This window comes from Aspergillus stella-maris, assembly GCF_047715825.1.
Source record: "Aspergillus stella-maris strain CBS 113639 unplaced genomic scaffold BDV14scaffold_64, whole genome shotgun sequence".
Lineage (NCBI taxonomy): Eukaryota > Fungi > Ascomycota > Eurotiomycetes > Eurotiales > Aspergillaceae > Aspergillus > Aspergillus stella-maris.
The window spans coordinates 85,229-100,698 of record NW_027396858.1 but is presented as its reverse complement, the minus strand read 5'-3'; the positions used below and the strand labels follow the sequence as shown (position 1 = coordinate 100,698).

The window sequence follows — 15,470 nt, the reverse complement described above, 5'->3', positions numbered from 1 at the left end:
ATCCAGCCTCAGCATGATTCTCGCCTCTATGACTGTGAAAAGCATTAGACCATGTTCATTTTCTATCGTCAGCCGATTTGCCTTTTTGCCGAGCTCATCTTCGGGGTACCGAAGGGCAAGCAAGACTCGGACGGGAGCGCTGGCTTATATAGAACTATCCCACGCCTCAATCTAATCATTTGTCTACGATTCGCTCTATAATGCCCAAGAACAGTCACTGACTTGCTAAGATGATTTCATCAATTGGTCCACGTCGTCTCGAATTATCCAAATGGATCGCATCAATCAGGTAGCAGTACAGAGCAGGAGTGTCTGGTGCCCTGTTTCTGTATGTTCTCTGGCAGTCCTCCCACTGCGGGGTTACCCAGATCAAAACGAAGGTTCAAGGCAACGGTTTTGATTGGGAGGCATCTCTCGCGAGGCACTATGACATAGACCCGATTATCCTCCAAAGGGACGTGCGCACTGTCATATCCTGCCGTCACTGCAAGGCAATGCGACATGCTAACACCGGCAGGGCTGAGAAGCAGCTAGACCCAGATGAATATGATCTGGCTGGCTTCCAGCAGTACAAAATGTACTCTCTGGGTAGGTGTGCATTAGTAGTAACTGAAAAGAGCGTGCATTGCGTACTCGTCATGTCATTCCCTATCGCTACCTTGAGATCCATACTCCGTGGTCGCATGCCGGATGCCTCATGTTGGGTCCCGCTTGACGCACCTCGTCGCTGGACTACCCAACCGACGATTACAGAATTTCTATTCTAACAACACTCGGTTCAAGTACAGTCTGGATGTCATTGACATTCGCCCTTTTGGTTTATTCTTTTTAATGCCAGGAGTGTTTGTCGGGGAGTCATAGATTATCCTGCAGGCTGAGTTCTCGGAGTACAGAAGCAGCGTTCAAGGGTACCAACCGCGACCTGCCATGAGGATTTGTTTTACGCTGATAGATCCATAAGCTGATCTCCGTTTACCCAGTCTTAACTTGATCTAGAATCATCGCGTTGCTTAATGTCCATATCACTCGCAGCTGAATTTATGGGAAATGCAATGCTTTTGGCCGGCAAGTCCCAGATCCATAAAGCTAAAGTCATACCAGCTCTTCAAAAGAATACATTCAGAAGTATGCTTCGTTTGCAAATGCTAGCGAAGAAAATCTGCATCCGTAGGAGGGCCCATATTTGTGCCGTTTGGAATCTGGATGTCTGGGGTTTGGTCTGGAGTCTGGAGTCTGGACCACAGCAATGTCCGGTATTCGTATTTTACACGCCCAGACTTGACTTGACCGCCTGCCCCATTGAACCCCTAGTTTGGATAACTGGCCAGAATTTCATGAATTCTACACAGTTTCACCCAACAAGCAGTAACAGAGCGAATGATGAAGTGAATATTCAATTTCTTCCCTACTCTTCTCTCCTCCGATTCTTTATAGTCCCGCAGTTTTCCCGGCCCAAGGAGCAACAATTGCTCCTGCAACCTTCCCACGATGAAGACCACCGCACTCCGTCTGGTCCTACTCGCGGCACTGTTCGTTCTCGCTGCAGCATGGTCGAAAGAAGGTCCGTAAGACGTCAATTGACTACCGAGAGAATATTCTGACATGCTGTCTTTATTTATAGACTACGAGATTTTTCGTCTCCACGATGAAGTTACCGCAGCAGAAGGGGCCAACGTGACATTCTATGGTATCTATTCCCGAGGCTCTCAATACACACTGAACAACATACTAATTGAACATCAGACTTCCTAGGTGCCCGAAACAACGCCAATCAGGATGAATTGAACAAGGCCTACCGCAAGACGTCCCGTCTCCTCCACCCTGACAAGGTCAAGCGCACTTTCATCGCCAACAGCTCCAAGGACAAGGGCAAGTCCAAGACCACCCAAAAAGGCGTGCATGTCAACAAGGGCCCAACAAAGCGAGAGATTGATGCTGCCGTCAAGGAAGCCCATGAGCGGGCCCAGCGCCTCAACGTGGTCGCCAATATCCTCCGCGGCCCGGCCCGTGAGCGTTACGACTACTTTTTGAAGAACGGATTCCCCAAGTGGAGAGGTACAGGGTACTACTACTCGCGCTTCCGTCCTGGACTGGGCTCGGTTCTCGTTGGACTGTTTCTTGTCTTTGGCGGTGGTGCTCATTACGGTGCCCTTGTTCTCAGCTGGAAGCGTCAGCGGGACTTTGTCGACCGGTACATGCGTCAGGCTAGAAGGGCTGCGTGGGGTGATGAGCTAGGTGTGCGTGGTATCACCAGCGCTCACGCTCCCGCTCCTGTTCCGGCACCAGAGGCTAGTGACGCCGGTGCCCTGCCCATGAACCGCCGCCAGAAGCGAATGATGGACCGCGAAAACCGCAAAGAAAAGAAGAGCGGCTCGAGATCCAGCGTGCGCAGGTCAGGAACTTCGACCCCCACCGGCGAAACCGTCGAGCCAACCGGAGAGAGAAAGCGAGTCGTTGCAGAGAACGGCAAAGTCCTTATTGTCGACTCGGTTGGAAATGTTTTCCTTGAAGAGGAGTCCGAGGATGGTGAGCGCCAGGAGTTCCTGCTCGACGTCGAAGAGATTCATCGCCCCACTATTCGCGACACCATGATCTTCAAGCTGCCCGGCTGGATCTACCATAAGACTGCTGGCCAAATCCTCGGTACTAACGACGCGGTTGACGACGGCGCTCTCTCAGAAGATGAGCAAGTCGAGGCTATTGAGGAGCCGGAGCAGTCTAGCACGGCCGTCTCTTCGGGAAATGCCAAGAAGAGAAAGGGGAGACGGGGACAGCGATCTTAGACGAACACAGTCCGTATAAAATTTATCCTTCTACATAGAAAATATTACCGGTGGCGCGTTGGAGATACGGAATATATATCATTTGAAAGAGCGATCGTGCAGACGATTAGAACAGGCAAAAGCAGACCTCAGGTAGTCTTGAGTTAAGTAGTAAATCGCAGCTAACCTCCCGACTTTTCGTAGAGACATGAGTCCGAGATCGCAGAATAAGAAAGGTACCGAAAGCCCGAAAGCCCAAATAAAGAAGAAACCAAAATATCATCGTCATCCATGCGTCATGATCATGACTTTCGTAAATGAGTGTTTCGTCGTCGACCCAAACCACCTCTTTACTCCGAGAAACAACACAAGGGATAAAACCAGAAACGAAAAAGGGCATAGATAGATGCCTACATCAACATCTTCGCAATGTTCATAAGGCCGTTGATGTTCCCTACCATGCCACCGTCACCACCGCCACCAGAGCGTTCACCATGACCCCCACCAAAGATATGCTTGGGCAGATGGATACCCATCATAGCAAACAACTTAACCAGAACACCACTGGTAATCAGCGGAACAACAACCAGCATGAGAACCTTCATCGGATGACGCTTCGCATAGTTCATGATATCACGGAACAGACGCCTAATGTAGCGGATGACGCGCTGGATGAACCCTGAGCGCGGGCGAGCCCTGCGCGAGGAAGACGAGGAGAAAACAGACGGGCTCGAGCGTCCTGCGCCGCGGGTGCTGCCGAAGTCGAAGATGGAGGGCGTCGAGTGGCTTTTGTGATATGTAGAATAACCGCCGGTGGTGGATCGACGCGAGGGAGATCGGTCGGAGCGTCTTCGCACGTATCCTCCCGTCGAGGAGCGGCCGTCGAACCAGCCCATTCTGATTGATTGATTGATGTTTGAAATAGCGAGCGGGATATGTGTCCTTGTTATTTCGAGTTCGATAAGAGATTTGACAAATTTGACGACGGACAATTGTGTCTTTATCCTTCGATTTCTTCCTCTCTAGACCTTCGTAGACCTTTGGGCTCCTTTGGGACGTTTGCTTCAAGCAGACCTGCTCAAGCAATCATAGAGCGGATGCGGAGTACTTTCTGCACAACACCTTTCTTAGGCTGTGTGCTGCATTGATTTGGCTCCACCGCTTCTTTCAACACACGGGATCAGTCAGGACCTCAGCCATAGTACAGAGCAAGATATAGGAGACATCACATACCGGGAGCATGGACCAAGCGATTGTACTGAGAATCTGGGGGAACGCTCAATTTATCCACCCGCCGTGGAGAATACAACGGAAAGGCGATGAAAAGTGAAAGAAAGGGCTGAGCGGTCTTCAAGGAGAGATCGATCCTCCATGGTTTGGCGAGACCGAGCGAGCCCCAGCTGCGACAAAGTCGGTGGCTGGCATGCAGCTTTAGTCCTGCACATCGCTGCTGGTGATTGGTGGCGACTCAGGGGCCTAGGCTGTTGGCCTGAGGCAGAACTGCATCAGTCCAGACCTCTGACTGTTTCCTGATCGTGTGAGGGGTCTGGCCAGAGGACAGTCATGAAGAAGTTATAGCTCTGGTTGCTTGAAGCATATTGAGACTTGTATAGGTATTCAAAGTCGGGAGTGTTAGTGTTAACCATTTAACGACCTGCGGCCGAGGCAGTTTGGTTGGTGGTTCCGTCCATACTAAAACCACCGACGTCATCCCGCCCGCGCTCTCCAGACTCCCTCGTCTTCCAGGGTCTTGCTTTTTCTCTCTCGCCATCACCCTGAGCTGTCGCATTCCAAACGAGACTGTGTAATCGCAAGCAATAGACCAAGAGAATACTACTCAGTTATTACACAGCAAGATGCCGGGTAAGTCTAGTATCAACTTGCAATCTCCATGCGACAAGTGGCTAACATGTGACGGCAGGACTCCCCGATTACTGTAAGCCAACAACAGACAGCAGAAAACGATCAAGACACACTCTAATGTCTAGACAGACAAGATTCTAGGCGTCTCGTCTGAAGCCACACAGGCGGATATCCGCCGGGCATACAAGAGGTACTTATACCATCCCCACTTTTAGACATCCCACTCAGCATCTACAGAGAATCACTAAAGTCACACCCCGATCGTGTACCCGAGGGATCCCCCGAGAAAGCCGCAAGAACGCGCAAATTCCAAGAAATCAATGACGCATACTATACCCTCTCCGACGACTCCCGCCGACGAGATTACGATACGAGAAGAACCTTTGAACAAGGCCCAGATGAAGACGAAGAAATCCCTCGCACAGACGGAAACTTCTGGTCGTCATTCGGCTTTGGGTCTGGCTCCTCGGCAGACCGTGAACAGCGATCTAATGAGCAGTTCGGGTCAGTCTTCGAGGAGATGCTCCACGAGGAGGGTATGGAAGGCGAAGACGCCCAGGGACGAAGAACAGGACATTTCTGGTCGATTGTTGGGGGTGCCAGTGGTGGTGCGCTTGGATTCATTGTTGCGAATGCCCCGGGTGCTATAGCTGGTGCCGTCGCTGGTAACCGCCTCGGGGCTGTTCGCGACGCCCGGGGGAAAAGTGTCTATGAGGTTTTCTTGGACCTTCCAGCGAACGCTCGCGCGCAACTCCTGAGCCAGCTGGCTGCTAAGGTCTTCCAGCATACCATGGGATAGTAAGAGGGATGGAGCGAACAAGTAGACCATACTTAGTTTTTTTCCTCTAGTTAGGGCTTTCCAGTCGAGCAATAATACCAATACCATCTATTTCCAATGCTACTTTGGACCACTCCAAGAGACTGTACGCACCTATGACTACAAACTCCCATCCAGAAAACAGATCCCAATCAAGCAGCCCATATGCCAACTCAAATCATAACTTCGCCCTAACCCACCTCAACCCAGCACTCCCAACCCCAACAACCGCACCACCAACCTGCGCAACACCATTCACAGCCGCAATTCCATACCCTCCAGCCGCTGCACTCTGCAGCGTGGCGAACGTACTTCCCGCTGCGACATTCCCCATAGCGCTCTGTGCACCGGCTGCGAGAGAGTCTAGACGGAGGAGTCAAGAGTTAGCGATGGAGCACCAAATGCATGACTGGAACGAGATGAGATGTCGGAAGGGAAACGTACAGGCTTTAATACCCCCAGAACCAAACCCCAGGACCGATAGAACTGGCGCGACGACTAGACCCGGGGCAGCAACGACAGCAACGCTGCAGACTGTTGTTGCAGCTAGGGTCGGGTTATTGGTTGCCCACTTCGCGGTCTTTTCAGTCTTCATCAGCTTGGATTACTACCAGATAGAAATGTCAGTGTGACGCAGGAAGACATACCTTGGAGGCTACCATCTTCGATCCTTCAAGCGCTGGCTTGCCGTATGCGATTACAATCTTGGAACCTTCTGCCAGAACTGTGTTGGCCATTTGGGCTCCCTGGGAAATGATCTGAGTGGAGGGCTTTGTAGCAGGCATTTTGTCTGGGATAGGAGCAATCGAGTTATAAGGGAGGTGTGATGATGATGGGAGAAGAAGAGGAAGAAGAATGTATAACACAACCTGCGGACAAGGCTAGAACACAACTAAATCAGCATTCACTGCCGCAGCAAAATGCAGGGCAGCGCTTGAGTAACGAAATCTTCTCAACCAACCTTTCCCTGCGGCTCAGCTACTGAATAAGCATACTCTGATGAAATTAATTTTGCATTGACTTGACTGACAAAGTAGATTCAGTGATATCATTAGACACGTGTATGATCAAGTAGGTAAAGCATTAAATGTCAATATGACCAACAGGTGACCCATTCCCAATCAACCAACCCCCCTATGTGCCCGAGCCCTAGATAGAAAATAAAAGAAACCGTAAAGTGCAAGCGCCTGTTCTAAACGAATGACATGACTCCCGTCCACCATAGCGTAGATGTAGATCGAACCAGAACAACAGTGATATATGGCAAGAAAAACATGAACCAAATAAGACGACAAGATAAGTTCATTATAAGTCCTCGGAGAAGCGTGACTCGCGGACCGTACCGCTGCTGGCACGCCGTCTGTTCACGACTTCGCCCATGGAGGGAGGCGCAGGGAGTGGTTCAGCGGAGCTTCCAGGTTCGTCCTTGGCTTTCTCGGTTGACTCGCTGGGTAGTTCGTGGACGGAATCCTCCTTTTCCTTCTGCTGCTTTCTGCTTTCGCTCTTCGCGATGATCTCGCGCGAGTCACGTTCTGTGGTGATGTATTCCATGGGCGTCTGCCACTCGGGCTTATCTGTGTTTGCGGTAGAGCCGCTCTCGGCGCGGCGATGGAGGTCGTCCGCTGTGACGGGGTTTGATCTAAGTGGTGATGCTCGCGAGGCGCTCTCAGAGCGGCGTTCGGTTTCTTCTGTCGGATACGTCACACCTCCTCTGACCTCTGCTGTGCTTGCATCCGCTGCTTCGGTACCGGAGATTACTTCTGTGGATGGTTCGGTCGTCTGCTCGGCTGTCCCGTTAGTCTCCTTTGCGGGAGCAGAAATAGTGGAACGACGGCCAAGTTTATCCTTGAACCAGGATTTGAACTTTGAATCCCGCTTCGAGACGCTATCTGTTTGCGAGGCTGTCTCCGCAGTTTGGACCTGTGCGGCTGATTCGACAGTAGCAGCATCGCCGCCCTGGATAACGGTCGTAACGCCATTAGCACCCTGCATTGTAGGCTCCGTGGGCGTCTTGTCCGCATCGGAGTCAGTATGCTGCAATTGCCTTGACTTTCGCTTCCACGGCCAGACTTTTTCCTCCTTAGATTTGAGCTCTTGCTGTTGCTGCTTTGCGAGTTCTGCTAAAGTTAGTAATCAACTCGCCGACATTAGAGTGAAGAACTGACCTTGTTGACGCTCCTCCTCTACCTTTGCTTTGTCTGTCTCTGCTTTGATGTCGGCTTCGCGCTCACGCTCGAGTCCGGCGAGACGCTGCCTCTGCTCCGCATCGAGACGTGCCTCCATGTCTCGAGCCCTCAAAGACTCTGCTCTCTCGTCAATTTCATCAAGGGTAGGTTGAAGCCGAGCACGTGCGAGATCCTCCACATCAGACATCTCAATGTACTTGCGGCCGCCGATGTTAACTTTGTTTGCCAGAATATATTGCGCATCAATGTCTTGGAGATCCTTCTGCGCATGCTCTGCTGCCTTTTCGTCGAGGTATCTCTGCATCGCCACGGACTGGCCTTCGGAGAGAAGACGCTTGTCCATGTCCTGGATCGCAGCGTCAACGTTCTTCCTCGCCAGTTCTAGCAAAGAAGCGCGGTCATTCTCCCTTTTCTGGTCGACAGCGTTGAGTCTGGATCGCAGCGCTGACATTTGTGTTCGGATTTCTTTGGACTTTTCGGCATCAACTTCGGTCTCATTAGATCCTCGGCGTCTACGGATGGTGAGGCTGGATCGTGTAGCTGGCGGCTGGACTCCGTAATAATCTCGGTAATTGGCTTGTTCGTCCTCCAAGCCGGCCAATCTCTCCTCAGCACGTTTTTGGGCAACATCGTGCAAGTTCAGTGCCTGGCTGAGGACCAATGTACTCGCTCGCTGCAGCGTCGGTGACTCTGGCTTGGTGACTGAAACAGATCGTCGCGAGCGAACACGGCCAGGGGGTCCAGTCTCTTGCCGTTCCATGGCTCCGTATATGTCCTTCGCCATCGACAACGAAGCGGCCTCGAGTATACTCTTCCGCCGGTGTTCTTCAACCTCAGGCGCAACAGGCGGCGTGGCAGTAAAAAGTTGCGGGTTGAGATGCGCATTCTGTATCCGACTAGCTTTCATGTATTTGTCTAGGTCCTCAAGTGGATCATGCTCCTGCTCCGGCTTTTCGACCATAGAAAGTCTAGCTGTTGCACCTTGGCGCGCGGCCTCGGACGGTGCAGAGTCGGCTCTCCGCCTGCTAGCAAAGGTCGTCGGTGTTGGTGGCTTTTGATCCTTGAGAGCAGACATCGCAGCTTGATACGGATAGCCTACGTGAATTGGCGAGGCGGCTCGTCGACGATCGGCAGTATGCGAGTGCGACGCGGAGGCACCGCGCCTGAGGCCGGGTTCCTGCTTCCGTGCATGGGCGAGCAGGGCGGCTGCAGCCGATGCATTGCTAAGACCCGGGCGGAAGCCAGACGGGCCCAAAGCTAAAAAAGAAGGTGGTGTTAGTATCCAGTGATTTTGCACCCGATCGATCGGTGGCCGGACGGGGGGTGTGATAACTAAGGTTACTCACTGGAGGGTTCGGGCTCCGTAGATGGAGAACGAACAGAAAGGCTCCGCTCTGGATGAGTAACATAGAGTGCGGCTGTAGCAGCTATGTTGATAAAAGTACATGGATTAGCTACCTTATCGCTGCAGGGCTGATAGTAGTAGGAGCTACTAAAGCAGGAACAGCGTACCTTGATCCGCTAGCCGGGCGGAGCGGGAGCGCGGGATGCGCTGCTGGCTCGGGGTGTGCTCAACGGTTGCCATGGTAGAGATCTGGGGGTGACTGGCGTCGCAAGTGAGACAATCATGCCTGAGCGAAGCACGAAAGAGCGGACGACGATAGGAATAAAAGGGAGGGGGCAAGATGATGTTAGAGAACAGTGGTTGGCCCAAAGTCAAAGCAAGCGAGCGACTGGGGACGGTGACGTAGTGCTTTCAGGGAGGTTGCAGACTGAATCACAGAAGAACCAGTGCGGCGATCGGCGGATGGGCTGCTTGGGCTAACGACGACCAAATCAGCGGCTGAACTCAATCCAACACTACGTCGGTCGGGTTCTTGATGTCATGAACGCTGAAAGAGTCGAGGGAACCTGAGGATGCGCCGTTTCTTGGGACTTTCGGTCCAAGTGGCCTGACAGATAGCCAGCATTCCGCACTGCCGTTTCCGTCTTCCCAGCCTCACCCTTTCGTTCATCATGAAGTGGGCAAGATTTTGGGTGTGCCAGGGATGAACGTGTTCGATCGCGATCTAAGCTTATCTTTTGCCTAGGTGGGTAGTTCGTGCGCTGTTGGTCGAGATCATAGATCCACTGCATTATTTAATTAATTCGTCGCTCTAAATCTTGCGACTCCTTCGTTCCATGATTCCTCAACAGTTTAAGCTAAGAGACAGTCTCTAAACATCTTCGGTAATCCTTGGCGATCATATTAGCATTATTATTAAATGTGCTTAGGCACCAACAATATGCGATTTGGAACAGCGCCCCATTCTCTATGACCCACTCCTTGCCGGGAATATTACCGCAGCCTCAGCATCTTCAAAATGTCGTATCGAGAGAAAAACGATCGGTTCCATTTCCCAAAGATATCTGTATAATATCAGGTCAGCGACAGAATCTTTGGACATCGATCATTCAAAAACATACACATGGGAATACTTAGCACGCAGATGGCCACCTGAATGCTCGAAATCGCCATAAACGGCTTTCGAACGTATGACTCCACAAGCCAGTCATACGTATAGAAGGTCAACACGAAGCTGAAGATATTTTTGAATATCAGCATGCATGTGAAGGCTTCGATAACAATTTCACCTGTTGCGGATTAGCACCTTGCCTTTTGCCGAGTCACCGACAACTACTCACGGTGTGCGTCAACGATATATAAAGCACTGGCGACAGCCCCCATGACCATCCCTACAACAACACAACCGAAGAATATGTCCGGTGGTAGCCAGCCATAGTGTGCAGCGTTGTTGGCGGTTATACCAAAGCCATACATCCCAATGCCACAGAAAATCAACTGAAAGATGACAAGGAGGATGCGGAATTCTGGCTCGTATCTCCCTCTATTCAGTCTGATCATAGTATGGTTCATGAAGTCAGACAGCAGCCCTGACAAAACGAGCCCCACCATAGCGCCGATAAAGGCACCCGCATACATGTATCCAGTCTTGTCCTCGTTGAACCAGAGCGGACCGCTCATAAAGATCGCGGCGAGGGTAACGCCAATGAAGACTGTCCAGCCGATGATGACCCCTTGAATCAGACAGGCCTATTGAGTCAGTGTCGAACTCTATGCAAGGAGCCTCAAAGTCTTACCCAGAGAACTGCGGGATGAAGGAATAGCGGGAATGGACGCAGGAGGAGCTTCCACCAGTGCTCATCCGTCTTTCTTCCGTTGAACAGCTTCAGAGTCTGGAAATATGATGCTTTGGCAGGTATCTCGGTTGGCCTTGTATCGTCACTTGTGATATCAAGTGAAGACTCTCCATTGCTGGCAGAAGGTTGATTGTGCTTTTCCTGGTCGCCGGGTCTCGTGTGTTCATTTTGCTGTCCTTTCTCTGCCCGACCTTGAACGGATTCATAATGTAGCTCCAAATAATTTGGACGCTTGAAGGCTGTTTCTGGTACCAAGAAGATGGTGAGGGGCAAAGCTGCCGCTGCGAAGATTGCGATGAAGTAAAATGTCCAATTCCAACCCATTGTCTTCGTGATCTTACCTGCTGCAACCGGTGTCAAAAAGGCAGCCCCAAATACTGCAACGTTAGACAAGGCCATCCTCTTGCCGCGTTGGTGGACATAGAACAGATCGTCGACCACGGCATTCGTCAAAGCCTCGAATGGAGCCAAAGCAACGCCCTGAAAAATCCGAGCCCACAGAAGACTGTGGTAGTTCTTTCCACTGCCACCTGCCCAGGCGCAGCTTATGACCATGAGAATGTGTCCAAGAACGAATAGATGACGTTTACCCCATACTCGAGCAGTCGGTACGATAAGGATGCCCGCAATCCCCGTACCACAAAGATGATATCCAGTGAGCAAGGCGATGGACATGAAGCTTTTTCTAAAGTACCGTGACAGGGCAACCGTTCCCGCAGCCATGACGGAGCTGGTAGTGGCGCAGAGGACGGCAACGAGAGAGAGAGAGAAAAGGGTCAAGTCACGCTTCCAGAGCGGCCAGTTCTACCGCATAGAGTTATGGTCAGTGATACTGAACTCTTAATCTGTTGCGAGCTTCCAGACGTACCAGTGGGTCGTTCGGGTCATCGCTCGGTTGTGGAACAAGAAGTATAGGGTCTGGTCCGGATCGATCGTACTTCAGATTCGAGTAGTAGGTGGAAAACTGTTCTTCGGAGCGTTCATCCTCGAGGATATCGACGGTACCTGGTCAGATATACCATGCTGTTAGCGGCGGGAGATAAAAGACGTCGTCTCACTTGATCGATAGTTTACCTGGGACCTGTTTATTCTTCACGTCTACAATGCCCAACCCCATCTCGACGGTCGGGACCGCTGCCTGCAGTTCTCTTATTTGCCCTCAGCAAGACTGGTGTTTTGGTCGGTTTAGCTATGAGGCTAGGTTTGGCATTCATATCAAGCTGCAATAGACATGAATAACCCACGTTAGCTGGGGGCCTTGCTTAATACTTGTGTTATCGAAACAAGTGGGAGTGCGCTGGAGATAGCTACCTGGTAGGTAAGAGTGGAACATTCAGCCGATTCAGATGACGCAGCAGAAAGCAAGGATGTTCAAGGTTTCCAGGTCCAGCTTCTCGCCGGCAAGATAGTTGTGAGATCCACGGGGTTGCCAGAGATGCGGAGATGATTCGACACAGTTTGAGCCGTTGCGCCTGGTCTTGTGATTTCAGTGTCTACTACCTAAGTACCTACTTAGTGGAGCTCAGAACCCCAGTCGACTTTACAGGGCTTGAAGCAGGAAGGGGTGTCTAAACGGCGTCTGCACATAAACTTTGACAGACTGCTCTTCATCCAGACAATCACGATCACACCTCTTAACTATTTCAGCCGTCGACTTCTATCTTGAACAATGCCTGTATGCAAAGGCCGTTCCTCTACGGTCGACGTCTCGGCCCTGAGTCAGAAAGTCTAGGGATGGCGAGGGAATTCCGTCCTGAGGGGTACATGTCCAACCATAGCAGTATGCAGACCGCCAAGCAAGTCTTAAGAACTCTTGCCCCTCGCTCTTGAGAAGGGTGGTTTTGCTTTCGAGCCGAGGCTTGTAAAGGTTCAGAGCCGGCGGAGATGTTGTTCCCGCTAAATCATGTGGCAGCAGTTGTACCTTGCAGGGATGGGGGCGCAGTGCTAAGAACCACTAACCTCTATCACCATCCTTTCGTTGGAGGTCCCTAGTTGCAGTTGCATGTTGAAGTCCCCTCGCTTGATGGTACTTTACCTCCAGATTTTCAGATACTCACCTTTCAGTGGTTGATAGGCCCAAGCGTTGAGAGGTTTCATCATTGTCATACTCTGACATTTCGGCCATCCATGACTTCTTGAAGGCTGACAGCTGGCTTTGCAGGTATACTGCTTTGTACAAGACAGTGACTTGCTGCGTTCTTGGTTTTGGTTTTGGAACTTCATGTAGGCTTATTGTACTCAAAGGCACTGGGCCCTTCCTCGCATCCTCGAGCACTGCACTGTGTAACCACGCGGAGAGTGAGACGGCATCCCAAGCTTAGGCAACGGGAAGTAAGGAAAAAGCAAGGACTTTATACTGTAAGAGGTTGTATACTGTGCTGTACCTGAAGAATAAAAGGAGTCCCTGGCTTTTTGTAGATGTATACCGACGATCGAGAGACAGTGGTTCCTGAGCCATACCCCCAAAAGCTCGAGGTAAGCGGGGATTCAAGGCCAGCAAGGATACTTACCTATTCGAGACCAGTCTGTGTTGCTCCCAAAACCCAGGTCTTCCTGTTCTTTCTTTCTTCCCCCCCCCCTTCTCTCACTTTCCCTCTCTACCCCTCATCATCCTTCTCATCCATTGACAGTGCATCTTTCATATCTTGTTGAACACACTTCAATACTCCTTCTGTCATCTCAATTGCTTCTTGACCAAGCAATCATGAAGCTTCAGTCTCTTGCCCTGACTCTGGCCGCTGTCCTGAGCTTCGCTGCTGCTCAGGGTCTCGATGGCCTTCCGGCATGCGCTGTAAGTCTCTCTCATTTGCACTTCAATATATGGCGGAACCTGGCACAAGCAAGGCAAGAAACTATGAATCTCTAACACAAGTTTAGCAAGACTGTGCCACTGGATCCATTCCTGAGGAATGCGGTCTGATTGACGTCGAATGCATCTGTGCCTCGAGGTCTTTCGTTGAGGACATAGCTTGTTGTGTTTCCACAGCTTGCGAGCAGCAGGACCAGGAAGGTAGGTTGAAGGTTTACCTTTAAGTGTTCTTTCTTCTTGGCTGGCAGTTTTGGTCAATTGCGTGTGTGCTTTTCTTTGCCGAATTTAGCTAATTGAAGGATTTCCGCAGCGACTCTTGACTTTGCCAATGGTATTTGCGGCGGTGCCGGAGTCTCTGATCTCCCCCAGACTGCCACCTGTGCCGGCGATTCGACCACCACCACTACTGGTACCAACTCCGAGACCACTGCTACTACCACCGGGTCCAATGAGCCCGCGACCACCACCTCTAATGCTGATGAAACTTCCACTGAGGCCACCACTACCACCAGTGAGACCTCGACTCGTACTAGTAGCCAGGCTGAGACTTCAACCTCGTCTGAGTCTCCTTCTGAGTCCCCGGCTGAGCCTGAGGAAACCGATGGCGCAGCCCCTCGTCGCGGCAAAGAGGTCGGTGTCCTTGCTGGCATTGTTGCTGGCGTTGCATTCATGATGTGAGCGACAAAGCTTGCTTGTCTAGGAATGATGGTTCTTCATTCCAAAATCGTCATGCTCAAATGACGAATCTCTTCTCAAATGTTGAGATCAAATGATGTACTGCACTGTATTTTAGGTTCTACTTCTGCCAAGAGCAAGAAGAGACACGATGTAATGTAAGGAGGCAATGTAATTGTAATGAGCAGTCCAAGTATACCGTCTACTAAGTATGAAATAATCGGGTCTTGATATATCTTTTCAAAGAGGTCCAAGCCTATTGATCACGCTCCCGCTCAGCGAATCGCGTCCCAACCTCCTGCCTCTCTTCTCGCAGCGTGATGTATACCTAAAAATTAGACGTTAGCCAAATAAACCGAATGGATAGATAGTCAAACACAAGACCACATACCCAGAACCAAAACATCATTTCCATAAATCCATACGTGAAAACCACCCTATTCTTCAAGTGCTCCAACCCCGAGACTGCCCCGTCCGCATCCGCACCTCCAAAACTAGTCCCCTTCCCACCCCAGGCATCCGGTTTACTCTGATAAATAAAGAACGAAACCGCAAAGAACAGACAGAACCGACTGATTGACAGCAGCGTCCAGATTTCCGAGTAGAGCGTTGCCAGCCGTGCAATAAAGGGGTTTGTACGCATTCTCGACAGCCCGTTCACGGCACCGGGGGCTTCTGAGCGTGCAGCTTCGGCCATTGCGAGGATCTCGTTTATGTGTGGGATTTTGGTGACGAGGATGAGGTCTATCAGGGCGTCGGCGATGAGGAGGATGCCGCACATTGCGAAGGGGGATTGAGGGCGGGAGAACGATGAAGCTGCGGAGGAGTCCTAAACAAAAGATACAGTTAGCAACCTTATTCTTGTCCCTTCGGGTAGGAATGGAGAAACAGGGGACCATACGAGCTGTAAAAACTCCCCAAATACAAAGACAACATCGCTCTCTGTAATGACCTCGGGGGATTTGGTAAGGTAAACGGCAAGGGTGAATAGAAAGAGCGCATGGCCCTTGATGAGGGTCTTGGAAGATAGAAAGCCCATTGTGGGCGAATGTAATCAGTTCAAGGTCGACAATTGAAGAGAAGTCAAAGTTGTCTGGTGTCGGTCGTAATTGTAATGGTGAGATGGAGCTGCAGCTCTCGGAGCCCGTCGGTGCCTT

General features: G+C 51.1%; 8 protein-coding genes across 8 annotated transcripts; 3 read left to right on the top strand and 5 right to left on the bottom strand.

Moving 5' to 3' along the window:
• Positions 1-1,342: 1,342 nt before the first annotated feature.
• On the top strand, positions 1,343-2,978 carry BDV14DRAFT_124549 (putative endoplasmic reticulum DnaJ domain protein Erj5). The gene is made up of 2 exons (XM_073765967.1): positions 1,343-1,687; positions 1,744-2,978. Exons 1-2 carry the CDS (start codon positions 1,603-1,605, stop codon positions 2,781-2,783), a joined length of 1,125 nt encoding a protein of 374 aa, XP_073624406.1. The 5' UTR covers positions 1,343-1,602; the 3' UTR covers positions 2,784-2,978.
• Positions 2,979-3,871, bottom strand: BDV14DRAFT_124482 (uncharacterized protein). The gene has a single exon (XM_073765966.1). The coding sequence runs from the start codon at positions 3,656-3,658 to the stop codon at positions 3,173-3,175; it is 486 nt and encodes a 161-aa protein (XP_073624405.1). The 5' UTR covers positions 3,659-3,871; the 3' UTR covers positions 2,979-3,172.
• Positions 3,872-4,363: 492 nt separating this feature from the next.
• BDV14DRAFT_180423 (putative DnaJ chaperone (Caj1)) lies at positions 4,364-5,524 on the top strand. Its single transcript, XM_073769917.1, has 4 exons — positions 4,364-4,625; positions 4,684-4,698; positions 4,755-4,815; positions 4,863-5,524. The coding sequence occupies exons 1-4, from the start codon at positions 4,619-4,621 to the stop codon at positions 5,422-5,424; spliced, it is 645 nt and encodes a 214-aa protein (XP_073624404.1). The 5' UTR covers positions 4,364-4,618; the 3' UTR covers positions 5,425-5,524.
• A 2-nt stretch (positions 5,525-5,526) lies between these two features.
• On the bottom strand, positions 5,527-6,330 carry BDV14DRAFT_180422 (uncharacterized protein). Its single transcript, XM_073769916.1, has 3 exons — positions 6,090-6,330; positions 5,887-6,022; positions 5,527-5,805 (listed from the first exon to the last, which is right to left on the bottom strand). The coding sequence occupies exons 1-3, from the start codon at positions 6,225-6,227 to the stop codon at positions 5,621-5,623; spliced, it is 459 nt and encodes a 152-aa protein (XP_073624403.1). The 5' UTR covers positions 6,228-6,330; the 3' UTR covers positions 5,527-5,620.
• Positions 6,331-6,437: 107 nt separating this feature from the next.
• On the bottom strand, positions 6,438-9,766 carry BDV14DRAFT_180421 (uncharacterized protein). The gene is made up of 4 exons (XM_073769915.1): positions 9,141-9,766; positions 8,975-9,055; positions 7,608-8,885; positions 6,438-7,559 (listed from the first exon to the last, which is right to left on the bottom strand). Exons 1-4 carry the CDS (start codon positions 9,211-9,213, stop codon positions 6,748-6,750), a joined length of 2,244 nt encoding a protein of 747 aa, XP_073624402.1. The 5' UTR covers positions 9,214-9,766; the 3' UTR covers positions 6,438-6,747.
• Positions 9,767-9,966: 200 nt separating this feature from the next.
• Positions 9,967-11,946, bottom strand: BDV14DRAFT_203769 (putative MFS transporter; the record flags this gene model as incomplete). The annotated part of the gene is made up of 6 exons (XM_073774358.1): positions 9,967-10,037; positions 10,095-10,262; positions 10,314-10,722; positions 10,770-11,633; positions 11,698-11,834; positions 11,904-11,946. The coding sequence occupies 6 exons, from the start codon at positions 11,944-11,946 to the stop codon at positions 9,967-9,969; spliced, it is 1,692 nt and encodes a 563-aa protein (XP_073624401.1).
• A 1,587-nt stretch (positions 11,947-13,533) lies between these two features.
• Positions 13,534-14,316, top strand: BDV14DRAFT_203768 (CFEM domain-containing protein; the record flags this gene model as incomplete). The annotated part of the gene is made up of 3 exons (XM_073774357.1): positions 13,534-13,620; positions 13,707-13,839; positions 13,949-14,316. 3 exons carry the CDS (start codon positions 13,534-13,536, stop codon positions 14,314-14,316), a joined length of 588 nt encoding a protein of 195 aa, XP_073624400.1.
• Positions 14,317-14,439: 123 nt separating this feature from the next.
• Positions 14,440-15,452, bottom strand: BDV14DRAFT_124407 (uncharacterized protein). The gene is made up of 3 exons (XM_073765963.1): positions 15,215-15,452; positions 14,705-15,142; positions 14,440-14,641 (listed from the first exon to the last, which is right to left on the bottom strand). Exons 1-3 carry the CDS (start codon positions 15,350-15,352, stop codon positions 14,570-14,572), a joined length of 648 nt encoding a protein of 215 aa, XP_073624399.1. The 5' UTR covers positions 15,353-15,452; the 3' UTR covers positions 14,440-14,569.
• Positions 15,453-15,470: the final 18 nt, after the last annotated feature.